The sequence below is a fragment of the Nylanderia fulva genome, unplaced genomic scaffold (assembly GCF_048542155.1).
Source record: "Nylanderia fulva isolate GAGA-0341 unplaced genomic scaffold, ASM4854215v1 Scaffold16, whole genome shotgun sequence".
Lineage (NCBI taxonomy): Eukaryota > Metazoa > Arthropoda > Insecta > Hymenoptera > Formicidae > Nylanderia > Nylanderia fulva.
The window spans coordinates 121,116-136,545 of record NW_028189835.1 but is presented as its reverse complement, the minus strand read 5'-3'; the positions used below and the strand labels follow the sequence as shown (position 1 = coordinate 136,545).

The 15,430-nt window shown below is 31.1% G+C and overlaps 1 protein-coding gene and 1 long non-coding RNA gene across 9 annotated transcripts; one reads left to right on the top strand and one right to left on the bottom strand.

The window, feature by feature from the left end:
• Positions 1–283: 283 nt before the first annotated feature.
• Kua (Plasmanylethanolamine desaturase Kua) lies at positions 284–15,256 on the bottom strand. Of its 8 annotated transcripts, none has more exons than XM_029317759.2 (5): positions 15,081–15,256; positions 5,833–6,406; positions 5,168–5,379; positions 4,866–5,084; positions 284–4,792 (listed from the first exon to the last, which is right to left on the bottom strand). In XM_029317759.2, the coding sequence occupies exons 2-5, from the start codon at positions 6,062–6,064 to the stop codon at positions 4,532–4,534; spliced, it is 924 nt and encodes a 307-aa protein (XP_029173592.1). In that variant the 5' UTR covers positions 6,065–6,406; positions 15,081–15,256; the 3' UTR covers positions 284–4,531. The 8 variants fall into 8 exon arrangements, with proteins under 8 accessions (XP_029173592.1, XP_029173594.1, XP_029173595.1 ...); XM_029317761.2 differs by lacking the exon at positions 15,081–15,256 and adding an exon at positions 11,148–11,264; XM_029317762.2 differs by lacking the exon at positions 15,081–15,256 and adding an exon at positions 11,172–11,264.
• Positions 4,818–13,962, top strand: LOC114942413 (uncharacterized). Its single transcript, XR_003821801.2, has 4 exons — positions 4,818–5,385; positions 5,777–6,040; positions 8,686–8,863; positions 10,052–13,962. It is a non-coding gene; the product is annotated as an uncharacterized LOC114942413 (long non-coding RNA).
• Positions 15,257–15,430: the final 174 nt, after the last annotated feature.

Sequence of the window (15,430 nt, the reverse complement as noted above, 5' to 3'; positions counted from 1 at the left end):
TAATCTTTCCAAGCAATTATATTTATATAATGGTTGTTCAGAAAAATGTATCAGATTATAAAATTTCTTAAGGGAAAAATCTTTTATAATTAAACACATATATACATATATTATATATATTACGTTTAAATAAAATATTTTTTTAGATTTGATTACTTTTTAAATCTAGCAAGCACAATTTTATGTTATGACAAAACAAGATAGTTCAATTGCGTAGATATATATTGTATCTTTTAAATAATTCTAATAAATTATTATAGTCTGAGATAATTATACGGAAAGATTAAAATGTGATACTCTTTGTTTATTTATATATACATATATGTATACTCGTCAATCTATTAATTTTTTAACATATACGTACTTGTTTCCTAAGCAACACATACTGCTCTTAAATTTTTTATTCATCATGAGCTCCTTAAATATTAATATTCCATAAAAAAATGTTCTTATAGTAATAAAAAAGTTTGCTTTAATTTTATATCATTTTAGCAGATTGCTTATTTTTCAGATAGCATTTCATGCGCAAATTAATTGCTAAAAAGAGTACATATAATTTGTTTGTTGACAATTTGATAAACAAAAAAGATTACATTATAAAAATATCATTGTTCCTTGTCCTCTCAATCTAGTAGGTATACTTATTGTTAAAGGACTCATATATAGATAACATATGCAAAATATTACACAAATATCATACATTTTATAATATATGCACAGCTAGCTCTTGTCTTTTATTCTCTTTGTACTTTTAGCAGTAGCAGCAGCAGCAGCAAATGCGTTCGTGTGTTATATATATGATTTGTTTTTATTATTTATATAATTTTGCTGAGAATTGTGATAACTCGAGTTACTTACAATGAAAGAAAAAGAATAGCAGAGTGCAAATATAAACATTCTGTGAAATAAATAGTATTCAATTAATGCATTTAACATTTTTTAAGTAAAAATAAAATTTGAATTAAAGTTACACACCAAAGTAGAGTATTCTAGAAAGATTAAGGCCACAGTATAATACAATTCCCACATCATTAAAAAATAAGAACATAATTATGATCATTATTATATGAAAATAGCAGTTTAGTGTCTTGGCATTTTTTTTCGATTATTTTCTATGCGTTGTCGTGCGCGCAATAACATATAAATATTTCGGTTATATAAAATATTTAGAATAATGCGTATTTGCATTTATCTTCTTTTTTTCTTATACCGTTAGTTTTGTAAAATTTTGCTTTACTTCCACGATTTTATAATTTTAAGATCAGATATATTTATGTCTGATCTTATTTGTCAAATATTATCACATCATCAACATTCTATTTTGTTTATAACTATACAAATTTTTGCATTACACATCAAACTTTCATTCAGCATATATCTAATTACATTTTATTCTTATTCAGCATAAGAATCATATTTAAGCGAAACACAGTATTTATCCCTCGCATATAAAAATGTGTGTATTGTATACTAAAAATATATATTACATTTTAATCCGTTCATATATAACTAGAACTTGTGTAATATTGTGTATACAAAGGTGCACATACACACATACACAACGTTTACTATTATATATATGAATAAATTAAAATGTAGTATAGTTTTTTTTATAGTTTTAGATTTTTATTTTTAAACAGCTTCTATGTTATAGATCTGAGCGCTTGCATTGTAAGTTATAGCCTTATATCATGTACATATTGATGGCAACGTAAATTATATTATATTATGTCACATAACAGGAATGAATAAGCAAATTTGTTCGTTTGTAGAATTTACATGTAGCGGTAGTGTTTTGCTATTATTTCAAATCTCCAACATTTTCAGTAACATATGTCGTATATATCGACTATTTACAATAATGTTGCTATAGTTAAACAATTAGCTTTTCCAATGTTATTGTGTTCTCTTTTTAAAAATGTAGATTTCTAGAATAAAATCTGCTAATCCGATAGATTCTTATCAAATTCCCTCTATGATCTATTATAAATAGCTGTACAATTCTATTTGTATTAGAAATGTCTAATACTTGATTAAATCAGCATTTTGTATAGTTTAATAAATGCTTCTGCCTTGTGTTTGCATTTACTGCAATTCAAATTTTTACAGCATTGTCTTTTCATGTTACGTATAATTATATTGTTATATATGTATAAAGCCTGTTTTTTCTTTCTTTCGTTGAAATTAGAGTTTGACTTGAACGCATTTGAATTATTTACAAAATTATTTTATCGCACGTGAGAAAGCGTCATGTGTAATAGGATTCAAAAAGAAAATAATTAGTATATCTCATATATACTGATAATATTTAATTAAATAAATAAGTAAATAAATAAAGTTATCTCTTTGAGCCTAATATTTCACAGCGATATTAAATAATTCTCATTGTATATGAGAATAAAGAATAAGTTTCAAATCTAGCTGGATTTGAATCTGACCAGTTTGTTTGAAATTTACACTTTGTCTCTTCTATAACAATAACAGTAACAATAACAATGGTTACAATAATCACAGTGACTGCGATTCCTTATAAATAATATTTCCTTTAAAAGATATTTGCACATAAGGAATTTAAATTATGGTCAAGTTTGAAAGTATATTGAACATATGTGTTGCAGTTATATGCTTTGACATTAGCCAAAATTAGCCAAAAGTAAAGTGTTCGTAAATGAGCGAAAATATCGTTAAATAGTTTATCGACACAGACACGTACAGTAAACTGCACATATTATAGCTTTATCTAAGTTAAACTAAGCTTTCAAAAGATTGTTACACATAGAGCGGTAAGTCGCTTTTGGTCCCTGAACCTACGACCTACGACTTGTACTTGGTTAGCACCTCGAGATTATTATCCTCTTATTTATACGTTTCGAGCTAAGAAATGTAACGAGTGTGCAAGATGCAAATATGCGTGCAACAAAATTTTAACATTACTAGCTTTGTGTAGAAATTTTCCATTCTTTTGTTTGTATAATTATTTCTTTCTACTTTGTTTCTCTCATCAATCGTTTATGTATTGTAATTTTCTTTCTTAGTTTTAAATATTTTTCTACAATAAAAGACGCTTTTAATTATTTTTATAGCATGCATGTATGCATATTTCTTAATATGCTATGCGATTTTAATATGCATATGAATAATTACATTGTTATTCATATTAATACGTACGTACTACTATCAAGCAGACATCTAACATACTATTATACAATTCTTAGCTCCAAATTTTAATAATTAATATTCTTTTAAGATATTACAAGAGATCGCACAAATAAGTCTGCTTGTAGAATAACAACAACCAAATTTTCAAATTATTGAAAAGTATATATAGTAAACTAATAAAATTAACAACAAGTATAATGAAATTTTCTATAATTCGTTGTATTAAAATTACTTTTTATAATAATTAGAAAAACTTAATTAAAAAATTATAAAATTTCAAAACTTGAAATTGGCAATGTTAGTTTCAATCGATGTATATTTGTGTATTTCTCTTTGTATGTATTTATAAAAAAATTTTGATTAATCTCATACAAATATTTTCAAGAGGTTCAGGGCATTTACAATAGTTTTACTTATATAAGAGACGAAATTATGGAGCAGTTAAAAGTCAGAGTAAATGCGTGTTGCAATTGACAATGAGTTATAATTATAATGAAAAAAAAGAAAAAGAAAAATGTTAAATAAAAAATTAATAATATTTTGCAGATAGTTTGCATAATAAAATTAATCGATTCAATAATTTTCAAATCCTGTTATACATGTAATTATATATGTATGTATGTACATACATACATAACATATATATATATATATATATATATATATATATATATATATATATGCCGAAATCATATATACACAAATATGCGTGTATTTATCACGTGTTATTATGTATAATTTCTTACTTTTGCTTTTTATTCATTTAACCACACATTAGAAAAATGCAATTCATTTTTTCAAAAGATATTTTAAGATACTTTAGCCTACTGTATATCTGATCATTAATGTCAGATGTTTTTTCAAATTGCTTTGTATATTGTGTTGAAATAAGTTCATAGTTTGTGCAATTTGATGCGTGGTGATTGTGCGGTATATTAAAATATTATCAATATAGTGGTGTCGACGGAATCATCAGATTGCAAATTTGTAAACCTATTTGTTTCATACACACACAACATATATATGCATGTATATACACATACATAGATATTATTGCGCGTATTAAAAACGTGTAAACTTTTAAAGTCCAATAATCTCATCCTTATGCTGACGCTATTTATCTTCAGAAAAGGCCTCACACTAGTTTAAAAAAATATGTATATACATACATGTGTGTGAGTGTGTATATATATTTTTCCAGCAATCGAGGATTCCATGTATATACGAATCTGTTTACTATTGCCCATATAAACTTTTCAATTAATTTCTATTTCATAGTTCGATGTTTGAGTTTCGTTCTAACATTTGGCTGTTAAACATCTCGATCGTATAATAAAATGTACAATAACGAAAAGAGGGCAATTATTAATTCTCAAGAACGCTTTTGTGCCCATTTCAGATCGTCGGCTCTAGGTTTACAACCAGTAGTCCTTTCGATTATCACCTCTAAAATGTACCAAAAGTGGAGTATTTCTAAAGGCCAATTTAACCATCCTGTAGTAATGCAGAAGTAAGTCTCGTGAGGCGCGACGTGGTGCACTCGATGATGCTTCCTTGGCAGGATGATCCTGTGCTCTTGAAGCCAAATAACCCAAGTAGGTAATCCGAAATATGTATGTGACCACTTGTGTATCTGTAAACGTATATTATTCTATATATTCCATATTATTAAAATTGATTAGATATAAATTTATTTGGATATTTACCTGATTAGTCATTGCTACAAAAATGGCGAGCAAGAACCAATAGCATGTCCAAACAAATTTCTGTTGCATTTCCACTTCGGGCAATGTCAGAAAATCCCATGTGAGTTTGGACAGTACTGGTATCGCGACCATAAAATTATCACCGTTAGTTTCTATGAAATCGTGTCTCGTTATGCTGGTAGGATCTATATGATGTTCACGAAATGGTCTTAAAAAATTCTAGAAAAAGAAAGAAGACGATATTTTTGTAAATTCAAAATTTTACGATTTGCACACATTTTTCTAACGTGAAAGTGTCTTACCTTCCCTAGAATTGGAAGTTCAATGGATCCCCAGGTGTCCGCGGCCCAATGAACCAGACCGGATCCAAAATCAGCCGTGATAATACCGCATAATGCAGCCATTGCTATAGAACTTAAATTTTCCAATCGTAATCTGATTAACACAAGCACAGAGTTCACGGCTATGAGTGTGATACAAATCCCTACGCAGATACATTCTTGCGTTCTTTTCCCTGAAAGTATGTTATATCGTAATTATTGTTTATCATATAGTATAATTATTTATTTCTTATGAATTTGTTGAAAAAGTAGCTATTCTATAATAATTTTTTAATACTAATTTAATATGTAAGACAATGTTTTCTAAAAATTTTCAAAGAGTTAAAAGCATCATCCTAAAATGCATAAATTTATTCGCTTTTACACTAGACAAAATATATATTTATAAATTTTGTACATACATTGTTAATACTGTGCTCACTGTATTTTTGACGAAGCAAAAATTGCAATCGATACAAGCAATTAACAGTAAGTCGTGATATAATAAATTTCAAGGCGATTGAACGTTATCATTGCTACGCAAATATAATTTTATATGTTCTCAAAAATTATATTTTGTCATATTTTCAGAAATATACGAGAAACCGAGCTACAGCTGTACAATGAGAGCCTTATCTAATACGTACCGGTACTGTACAGATTCGCAAGTTCCTGGGCACCTTTATGATTCGGACCCCATCTAGGCACGGTCTTATCTTCTTGCGACGTTGGTATTACCGAATTGGCATTAGGATCATCCTCGAGCATCGAGTTTTCATAAATCTGGCGCTCAGTCTTCACAGGAGCCAAGAAATTGGTCGCCATAGAACACGCGGCCGATGCGGCTTGCCCCAGGTTCGGCACTTTTATATCCTCCATATTTCTTATAATAATATATAGCCGAAATATATTCTTACGCGATTCTAAACGTGATATTCTACCGCTCTTTCAAAATTTGAGCGCGCAATATCGCGAGACTCGCCCTTCGACATTGTGACACGATACTGTCGTGTATCGTTCGTAGAAAAAGAAATAGAGATGCAACAGCTTTTTTTTTTTTACGTACTGATTTACGTACTGACATTTACTCCTGTCCGTCTAATGAAGCTATGAATTGTCAGTTTGCGCATTATATATCCTGAGAGAGATTTAGAATTCTTCTTCACCTGTTTCTTTCAGGTCTCCCGTATTTTCCGAGGTATCGGACGTTGTGGCAAATATCTGTAAATAAATAAGCCATCGAATGTTGTTAGATAAAATATAGTTACACTCGCGCGTATTATCAGATGCAAATAATTTGAGTGCTTTTCCCAATATATAGGTACATATAAAAAATAATCTATATTTATTTTGTAGCAAAGAAAATAATCGACGTAATAATGCATTTCTATGCGGATTATCCCTCGCACTTTTAGAATTTTTCTTTCAGATTTTCCTTGCTCAATTTTTTTCTTAACAAGAATATCGAAAAGTATCACCTTGTATAATTTTCGTATTTTCAATATTATATATACATTTATGTATATATTTGCAATTTAAATTAAATCCTTATCGCACTAAAGTATATACTTGAACTGAAGTATGTATGAAATTAACTGATATGATTTTGATATGAATATATAATTTCTGTCGATTCTTCTGAATTTTCAAAAAATCCTTCATTTTCAATCGCTTTATTCAAAACGTTATTAGTGTTTTACAATTTTCTGTAAAAAAAATCGATAAAAAAATTGATCAGAGAGAACCTGCTATTCAAGAAAGGTCTTGCGTTTAATAAGGGATATGTCTTGTATAAATCTACAACAAAGTGATATTATCTACATTGATATATTACCAGCTCATACATGATTCATACGTAATTAGATATTCACGCGCACACTGTGAACATAATGTCATTTGTTCACATATTAAGATACAACCGATTATGTATTGCAATATCGTTGTGTCAGGAACACGAAATTCTAGTAGACCACGAATTATACTTGCTACGCAACTACAAAGTGGGTTAATTTGGCACTTACACGCGACAACGTTACTTTGTCTTTATGGCTCTGCAAATACCGTGTGGTATTCTTTCTTGGAAACAGATTCGTACGATGCATTTTTTAATGTTAATATGCTCCGATATTTTCTGTATATCTGCGAATTTTTGCAGATCTCAAACGTAAAGCTGTGAAATATATATTTATAGATGTCAATTCATTTACGCGAATATCGTAATTCGACTATTGCATTTCACGTTTTGAAGTAATTATTGAAAAAAGACTTGACAAAAAACGAGAAAATGTTATACGCGTAATTTAACATTCTTAATAATCGATGAATCAAAATCTGTTTTAAATGTGACACGTGAAAGTTATCTTAATTTGACAACGCGACATATTAAATAATAATAGCGAAAAATGATAGAAGCAATTAAAAAATATTTTAATGTAATAGTTTATTAGCATCGAAGTCACATTTTAATGTTAAACTCATGTACAAAATATTCTTCATTAAGTACATGTTATCTGTTAATTACAAAGTTTTAATTTGAGTCGATTTTGTTCAAAAATATCGAATTGCATATCTGTAGCTCTAGTGTATGGATAAAAATAAAGATATCGAAATAGATGATAAAATCACACTCTCACACACACGCACGCACACACACATTCTTCGTATAAAATAAAATCATATCTTTCAGTTTCAATTAGATTCTTTGTTAAAATTTTAATTTAAAGTTTTATTACATAAAGATATATTTTTCACGATGTAGCAAAAGGTAAAATCACTTTATCATGTAATGAAAAAAGATTGATAATTACAGTGTAGGAAAAGGAAGATATAATAGAGTAAAGTGCATTATAGATCATTATCTCAGAAGGACTAAAAATTCCGGAAGACCATCGCAGAGGCATATGTGCGAATCGAATGAGCTTTGAAAATAGGAACTGGTTTTTTAATATGCGCCGACAGCCAGCGAATAATCGCGTGCCAGTAATTAAACCGAAGGCGAAGGGTTGAAGGTGCTCACGCACGACAATGTAATCGATCAATTTCTACGCCATAACAGCGTATCGTGTACGTCATCATCTATATACACGCGAAATTTTGCTCGTCGCGCCATATAAGCATTTTTGCTTTCGTTTATAGTGGTCAAATACTAGAAGCGCTATAAGAGTTGATTTCATGAGAGATATGTATTATTATATTAGAGAAAATTATATATTTTTTTAACAATGTGTCGTCTGTTAAATTATTTTTAGTATTTAAAAAAAACAATTATTTTTCCAGCGTTGATACTGCACAAAGTTATCTTGTAATTGACATTGATTTTATAAATCGAGAAAAAGAGTATTATCAAAGAGATGATTAAATTCCTAGGAATCTCCACAGACGTAATCTATATTAAATAGGATATATTAATATTGCGCTATACATATATACATGTATACTTTTCATATTTTTAATCAGTTAATTACTGATTTTACAAGATTTAATCAAATAAATTTTTTCAGGCCAAGTTTTGGATTTTTCTTCGATGAAATAAACATATTTGAAAGGAATATCGCTGATGCAACGGTGTAACTAACGGTGACTGTGCGCACTCGCGAGGAGGTGAGATCAAAGTGAATGAAGAAAAAACAGATTGAAGTGATCTCATTTAATCGCACCAGTCACAATCTTCGTCGTATTGTAAGTGAATATATACATATATACATGTATATGTGTGTTCTTATATATCAAAGATTCTCCTGTACGCATTTACACACATATACACACAATTCGCAGATGTATCTTGCATTTAATAGAAGTAATGGCACTTCCTCCCCCCCCCTCTGTCTCTTTCTTTCTCTCTTTCTCGTTAAGATACAAATGCGTTATGGGAACACATATATATACATACTTTGCAAATGTCCTCTCGATAGATGCATTCATACACAACTTTACACACAATGAGTCACAACAGCATTCATAACTCCTCCTATGTATCTATATGTAACTCTTGTCTTTTGTCCAGCTAATTTAATGGCTTCGAACAATTGACGTCTTTAAAAGATGACACAATGACTAAAGACTATTGAGATTTTTACCAGTATAGTGTGTACGTTACACATTACAAAACTTTTAAAAAATACATAACACAAAATTGTTTAAAGTCAAGAATTGGAAAAGTACTTCGTTGATTCTTAGACCTCACGACATAGGTGAATGCAATACGCGATTGAATATTCTGTTTGCGCATAACAGAAAGGCGAATATATATATCTCTCTTTGATATAGGAAGAGATTATTATAAAAAATTTTATCGGTATCTGATAATTTTTTCAGCGATAATACAATAATTGATATTGTTCGAAAGAATATCCATTTTACTTTAATATATAATTAAAATATTAATTTTATACATATATATTAGAAAACTTGCACATTGCACACTATTAATCTGTGAATAGCTTATTGTTAAAATTTATTTTGTGAGTCCAATGAATAATTTCCTAAATAATTAATAATTAAGACATTTTAAGTCTGTTTGTTTTAGTTGAAATGACTGCATTAAGTTTACAGTTGAGACTTTTTTACATTGGAAGGGAATAGATAAACTTTGAACTAGTGCAACCAGTTCAACTATATAAAACGAACAGATCTTATCATGAAGTAGAAATTACTTTTGGATCAGCATAATATATTACCATGTTTTTAGATCTTTTTTTTATAAAGATTTTCTCATTTTTCAATTTTAAACATGAGATCGCGCCCTATAAATATACGTATAAAAATCGTCCACTTATTTCACAAGACTTTTAATCATTGAATCGCTTTACACAATCATATTAAATGCAAAAGATCAATTTTTTCTAATACGATTTTTTCTTCTCACAGATTTAAAAGCTTCATTGTGCGCACACGCAGCCAGCACCTTCGCGCTATACGAACTCGCATACAAAGAACACGTGAACGAGCGTAAATCAGACATAAATATACTCATTGTGGGATATAAAGTATTTTCTACTGACAAAGGAAGAATGCGGATTCTTGATCGACGAGTTCGACGACAAATATATTTGATAGACACTTGCACCCCTCCTGTCAGCCTGTCACACATACAAGGACGCAACAAGGCGTGCATATGTACTACATGCATGCATACGCATACTCGATTGTTGATTAAAGAAGATGAAGAGGAACCGGCATTTGTTCGCAATGGGGTAAGCGTTACGATACGACATACGGCATCGTACCTGCTTGCTGCTGCCGGCAGCTCCAAGGTGTCTCCTCGACGACGACGACGAGGGTCGACGTGATCGCCGACACGCGATGCGGCAGCCATGCGAGGATTGGTCTCGTTACAAAATTTAATTAGTCACTAATGCGGGGTGATTAGAACGGGGTGACACACAGCGACGATAACGGCAACGGAAAGAAGAAGACGTTAGAGTCGTGCGTCTCTCGTACCGGTACGATGATACAACACATGTAGTACATAGACACACACACACATGTACGCGTCGCATCGTATCGCATCGCGTGCATTCGCAAAAGACATCACGCTCGCTCTTCACGCCGGCTACTCCCTAAATTCCTAGTAATAGATATCATATTCTTTTTCGGAGCCGACTTTTCGCACCGAAGCTACTACTCACAATAAAAGGCTAACTATATAGGCCGAGTGGGCGCGAACCACTGCGTTATAAAAGGCAGTCTTAGAGAGAGAGGGAGAGAGAGAGAGGAAAGTCAAAGAGAAAAATAATTGGCAATGATAAGGAGAGAATGCGAGAAAGTATGAATGAAAGGGAAAAAGGGACGAGGAAGGGAAGGAAAAGAGAGAGCGAGGGAGAGACGGAATGGATAGAAAACGAGAGCGACAGCCGGCGGAAGAAGCGCGCGCGTGCGTTTCTGCTCGAAAGAGTCTCGAGGATGAGCCATGAAAATAACGCGATCGAAACGCGCGGCGATTAAAATGACTGAAAACAACTACCAAACGCGACGGAGGCGCTGTTACCTCTTCCCCGAGTTCCCCGTTCGTTACCCGCCACCCACATACTCGTACATTCCCCGCGATCGGCGCCGCCCGACGATGACTACGACGGCCCGTCAGCGTCGCGACGCCGTTTCTTGTGGCGCCGTCATGCGGTTGATTGTGGATATATGTGATGCGAGCGTCGATGCGCGTACATATATGTTAGTTATGTACATACGTGCGCGATTAGCGCACACGCACACATCAATGGCCAGAGGCCACATGCCGAATGCTGACGACACATGCGTGCCGAGACGCGCGCACGCTCTTCTCTCTCTTTCCCTTTTTCTCTCTTTTTGTATGAGCGACGCTCACGTCGCGTGCGAGGTCTCGTACAATTTTTCAGTCCTTGATCGAATTAACCCTTTCGAGGAAAATAAAAACTCATTTTATATATTTTAACTGCATTTTTCCCTTTACATATGAATTTTATTCAGCGACGCGAAAATTTAATATATTTACGTAAAGAAAACTATATAATTTACTTTGATATTCTTACTCATTCATTCTCTGATTTGCTAGTAAATTATATATATATCGAAATGAACGATATTTTGAAGCTACATGTATATATATAATATTTGTTGCTAATTATTTTTTCTCATCGTTATATCATCGCGCGCGCGCCTCGCGATATTTGTAAAGCAAACACGTGTACTAAATTTTAAATCTTGCACATATTTACGTGCCTAAGAGAATTAACCAATATACTATATATACCGCATACTATATAAGGTCACTTAATGAAGCCTTTCGTAGTTACACAAGGACAATGTGCCTCATAGATATTGGAAATCGTTAATGACATAATACGTATCTCCGTGTATCGATTTTATAATTTGGACGCTTTCTCAATCTATCAATTTAATCCCTGTGGAATTGTTTTTCTTTATCCAAAAATGTAGATTTAAAATTAAAATAGAGCTGAGATACTTTGCTTTTCATATTTTATATACACGTGCATTTTATATGTGGTCATATATTTTAAAGTAAAAAATAATATAGAATTTACACATACACACAACACAATTCATACTTAAATTACCCTTAAATCAAAACGTGTAGATGGCTAAGGTAAAGGACTCACTTGTCGCAGTGTAGTTTATATACGATTATGCGTATCCTCGATTAGCGCGCACACGTTACTTCCTACTATACACATATAACATGTGATGTTTCACAAAGTATTCATACTTTATTTAGAATCTACTTCCATCGTCGAGGACAAACTCGATTCTCTTTATTCGAAATAATAATACGACCGTTAAGACCATTAAAGCACAATGGATTATACACCACAATGCAAATGTACTCGCGATAATAAAGTCTCATATCAGATATCCCGACAATCATCGCGATATTTGCAAAGAAATTTTGTCATTTTCTTCAAAATCGATCGATTTCTAATCTATATTAGAAATAGTTTGGATTAACTTGGCAATCCGTCAATATTTTCAAACGTCAACACAATCAACAATACCATAATGAACAGAGATTGATTTCACCCGCATATATATATGTGTATGGGTGTTTTTCTATGTATATACATATATATGTACATGTATATGTGAACGGTTAATTATTTAAGAAAGAAGCCAAATGTCACACTTTGAAGGTGTACTGCGAATATCTATTCTCTGTGTGTAGAATACATACTATAGAACAATATATATATATAGTATATTATAGATTATAATTGCGCAGACAATTAAATAATTTCTGAATGAAGTCTTTAGATTTGAAAACATCGAAATTACGTGAATGATAATTTTCATACCACGATTCAAGTATAAGATTTTAAAGAAACATATATAATTTTGATTGAAACACACACGATCAGTTTCCTATGAATGAAATGCGGGAAAGTAAAATTAATTTGATATAAATTTACCGAAATTATTGCACTATTTACAAAACTATTTCAATTTAATGAGATTAATCTGAAATTTGAAAAGACAAAAAGTGAAAAATTCATCAACAATTACATGATATGGATTATATAGATATTTAAGTACTACATATCATATTATAAATTGCCTTTGATTATATAATATTTTAATATAATCTTGAAGACTTTTTTTTTTAATGAAGAAAGGAAAAAGTCCGACTCGCGAGACATGGCTTTAAGATAATCATGGTCTGTGTTTCTAGGCAGGAAAAGTCGATACCTCGGAAAAGTGTAACACAAGTTTCGACCGAACCTTCTGTTATTTTGCGATGAAACGAAAGCGAAATATCTAGGTATATGTAAGTAGGTATATGTGTGTATACCTATATGTACATATATATAACTTTATGACCGTCTCTTACAGTCATATAGATAGCGAGTGACTATAACGTCATCGTAGAGCGAATATTCGAACAAGTCGCGGCTAAAATGGCTTCTATTAGACTCACGCATGCATCCATTCTCCATTATTATATTTTTGTCAGTATGCATATGTGCGTGCCGACTATGCGTGTTACACTTGTAAATGAATGATTATAATCTTTCATCGGAGCATCACGCGATACGTATTTCCCTATTTTAATCTACATTTGGATTTTATCATTCTTTTAGTTCAATTATATATCGTCGTTATCGAAAATTTGCACGAGTTTACGAGAATCTCAATGATAGGAATGTATTGAAAATAAGAGCATTATTAGATCTCGCTAGCTTTGCTACTTTATTGTTTTAAAATAAAAAGGCTCTATATAAATGAAGAAGAAAGAAAGAGATAGAAAAAGAGACATTCTCTTCCACTGCATATTAAAATAGATTGAATCTAAATTGTTGACAATTATATATCCTCATATTACACGTTGACATATTACATTTATATTGTCATTATTCGTTTTATTCAATATACCGTGTCTCTTCATACAATTTGCGATCTTATCAGCGAAAAAGTGATTCGCACTTATCTTTTTCATATACGACGTGTACTCTCTTACTGATAATATCATTTTAGTAATAAGAGAGATAACACATGAATGAATACTTAAAATTGTGCATATCTTCTTCTCGTAATTTTTTTTTTTTTTTAAGATTAATAATTGTTTTCCATGTCGCGCGAGAGAGTCACATATATAGATATAAAATAATTTTTAAATTCTAGATTAATACTACGTGTATCTAATATTGTTATTGTTAATCCACATTTTTGTCTATAGCGTACCGATAACATTCTCACTATCTCAAACATATGATACATTGTTGATTTCGCGCGTTTATTAGCGAGAGAACTTTGTTTATATAGAATATATATATATTTATAGTGATCACACAAATATTTTTTGATAGAAATTTTCTTTCTTTTTTACAGAAATGATATATAAAATTGTGAAAACTGTCGCAAGTTTTCTCAAAAAACTTTTTATCTTTATTGTATTTTTATTACATATATTATATAGCACTCAAATACGATAACAAATGAGTTTTATGAAATGCATCATGAATTAAGAAACGATTTTAAATATATATATATATATATATAAGATATAATTATTATTAATAATATATCTCATATATATATATACAAACAAATTTGGTGACAAATTCTCGTGAAAATTGTATAACTTTGGCTAGTTAATAATAATTTTTCCTTTCTCAAATATGTAAATGTATAGTATATATTGTACAGATAACTTTTAAACATGACATTGGGCGATTTTTATCGAAAAGGAAGCGAACACTTTATTTATAATGCTTCTTAAAAAATAAAGATTTGATATTTAAAAAAAATAATTAGTAGCAGAAACTCTAAAAATGTTCGAGAATTATTGTTATATCGATATTATTTTATGCTTCTTCATTGTTTCTCACGTATATACATAAAAGTATGAATAAACATAAAATCCGCATAATGGCGAGAGAAGAATGACGATATTTTTTTTATATATACTTACAATTTTTTGCATACGAATTGTCAGACATGCATCAAAGAAAAATACGTGGAAATGTCTCTCTCTCCAATTTGGTAGCGAGCAATTGTATGCCGGTAGACGCGATAAACGGCGCGATGGACTGTCGCGCGTGACAATAATGTCGGAGTCTCGCGCGCGCACGCGACTTGTTTTTCGTCGTGGGCGAGATACTCATATGTAAGCCGAGTATATGAGCCTTACCTGTGGTGGGCTTGCGTGCTGCGAAGATCGGCACTGGTCGAGGACGTACGTATACCGATGTATGTATGCACGCTCGTATATACATCCGTTTTAACTTCAACATAACATTGTTGATAAATGTAAATATAATC

What these genes read in the sequence shown, in the direction of transcription:
- Kua (XM_029317759.2), bottom strand. Translation starts at nt 6,064, where the DNA reads ATGGAGGATATAAAAGTGCCGAACCTGGGGCAAGCCGCATCGGCCGCG. An exon ending in TGCGAATCTGTACAGTACCG is followed by an intron (nt 5,380 to 5,832) that starts GTACGTATTAGA and finishes ACATACTTTCAG; the next exon opens with GGAAAAGAACGCAAGAATGT. An exon ending in AACTTCCAATTCTAGGGAAG is followed by an intron (nt 5,085 to 5,167) that starts GTAAGACACTTT and finishes TTCTTTTTCTAG; the next exon opens with AATTTTTTAAGACCATTTCG.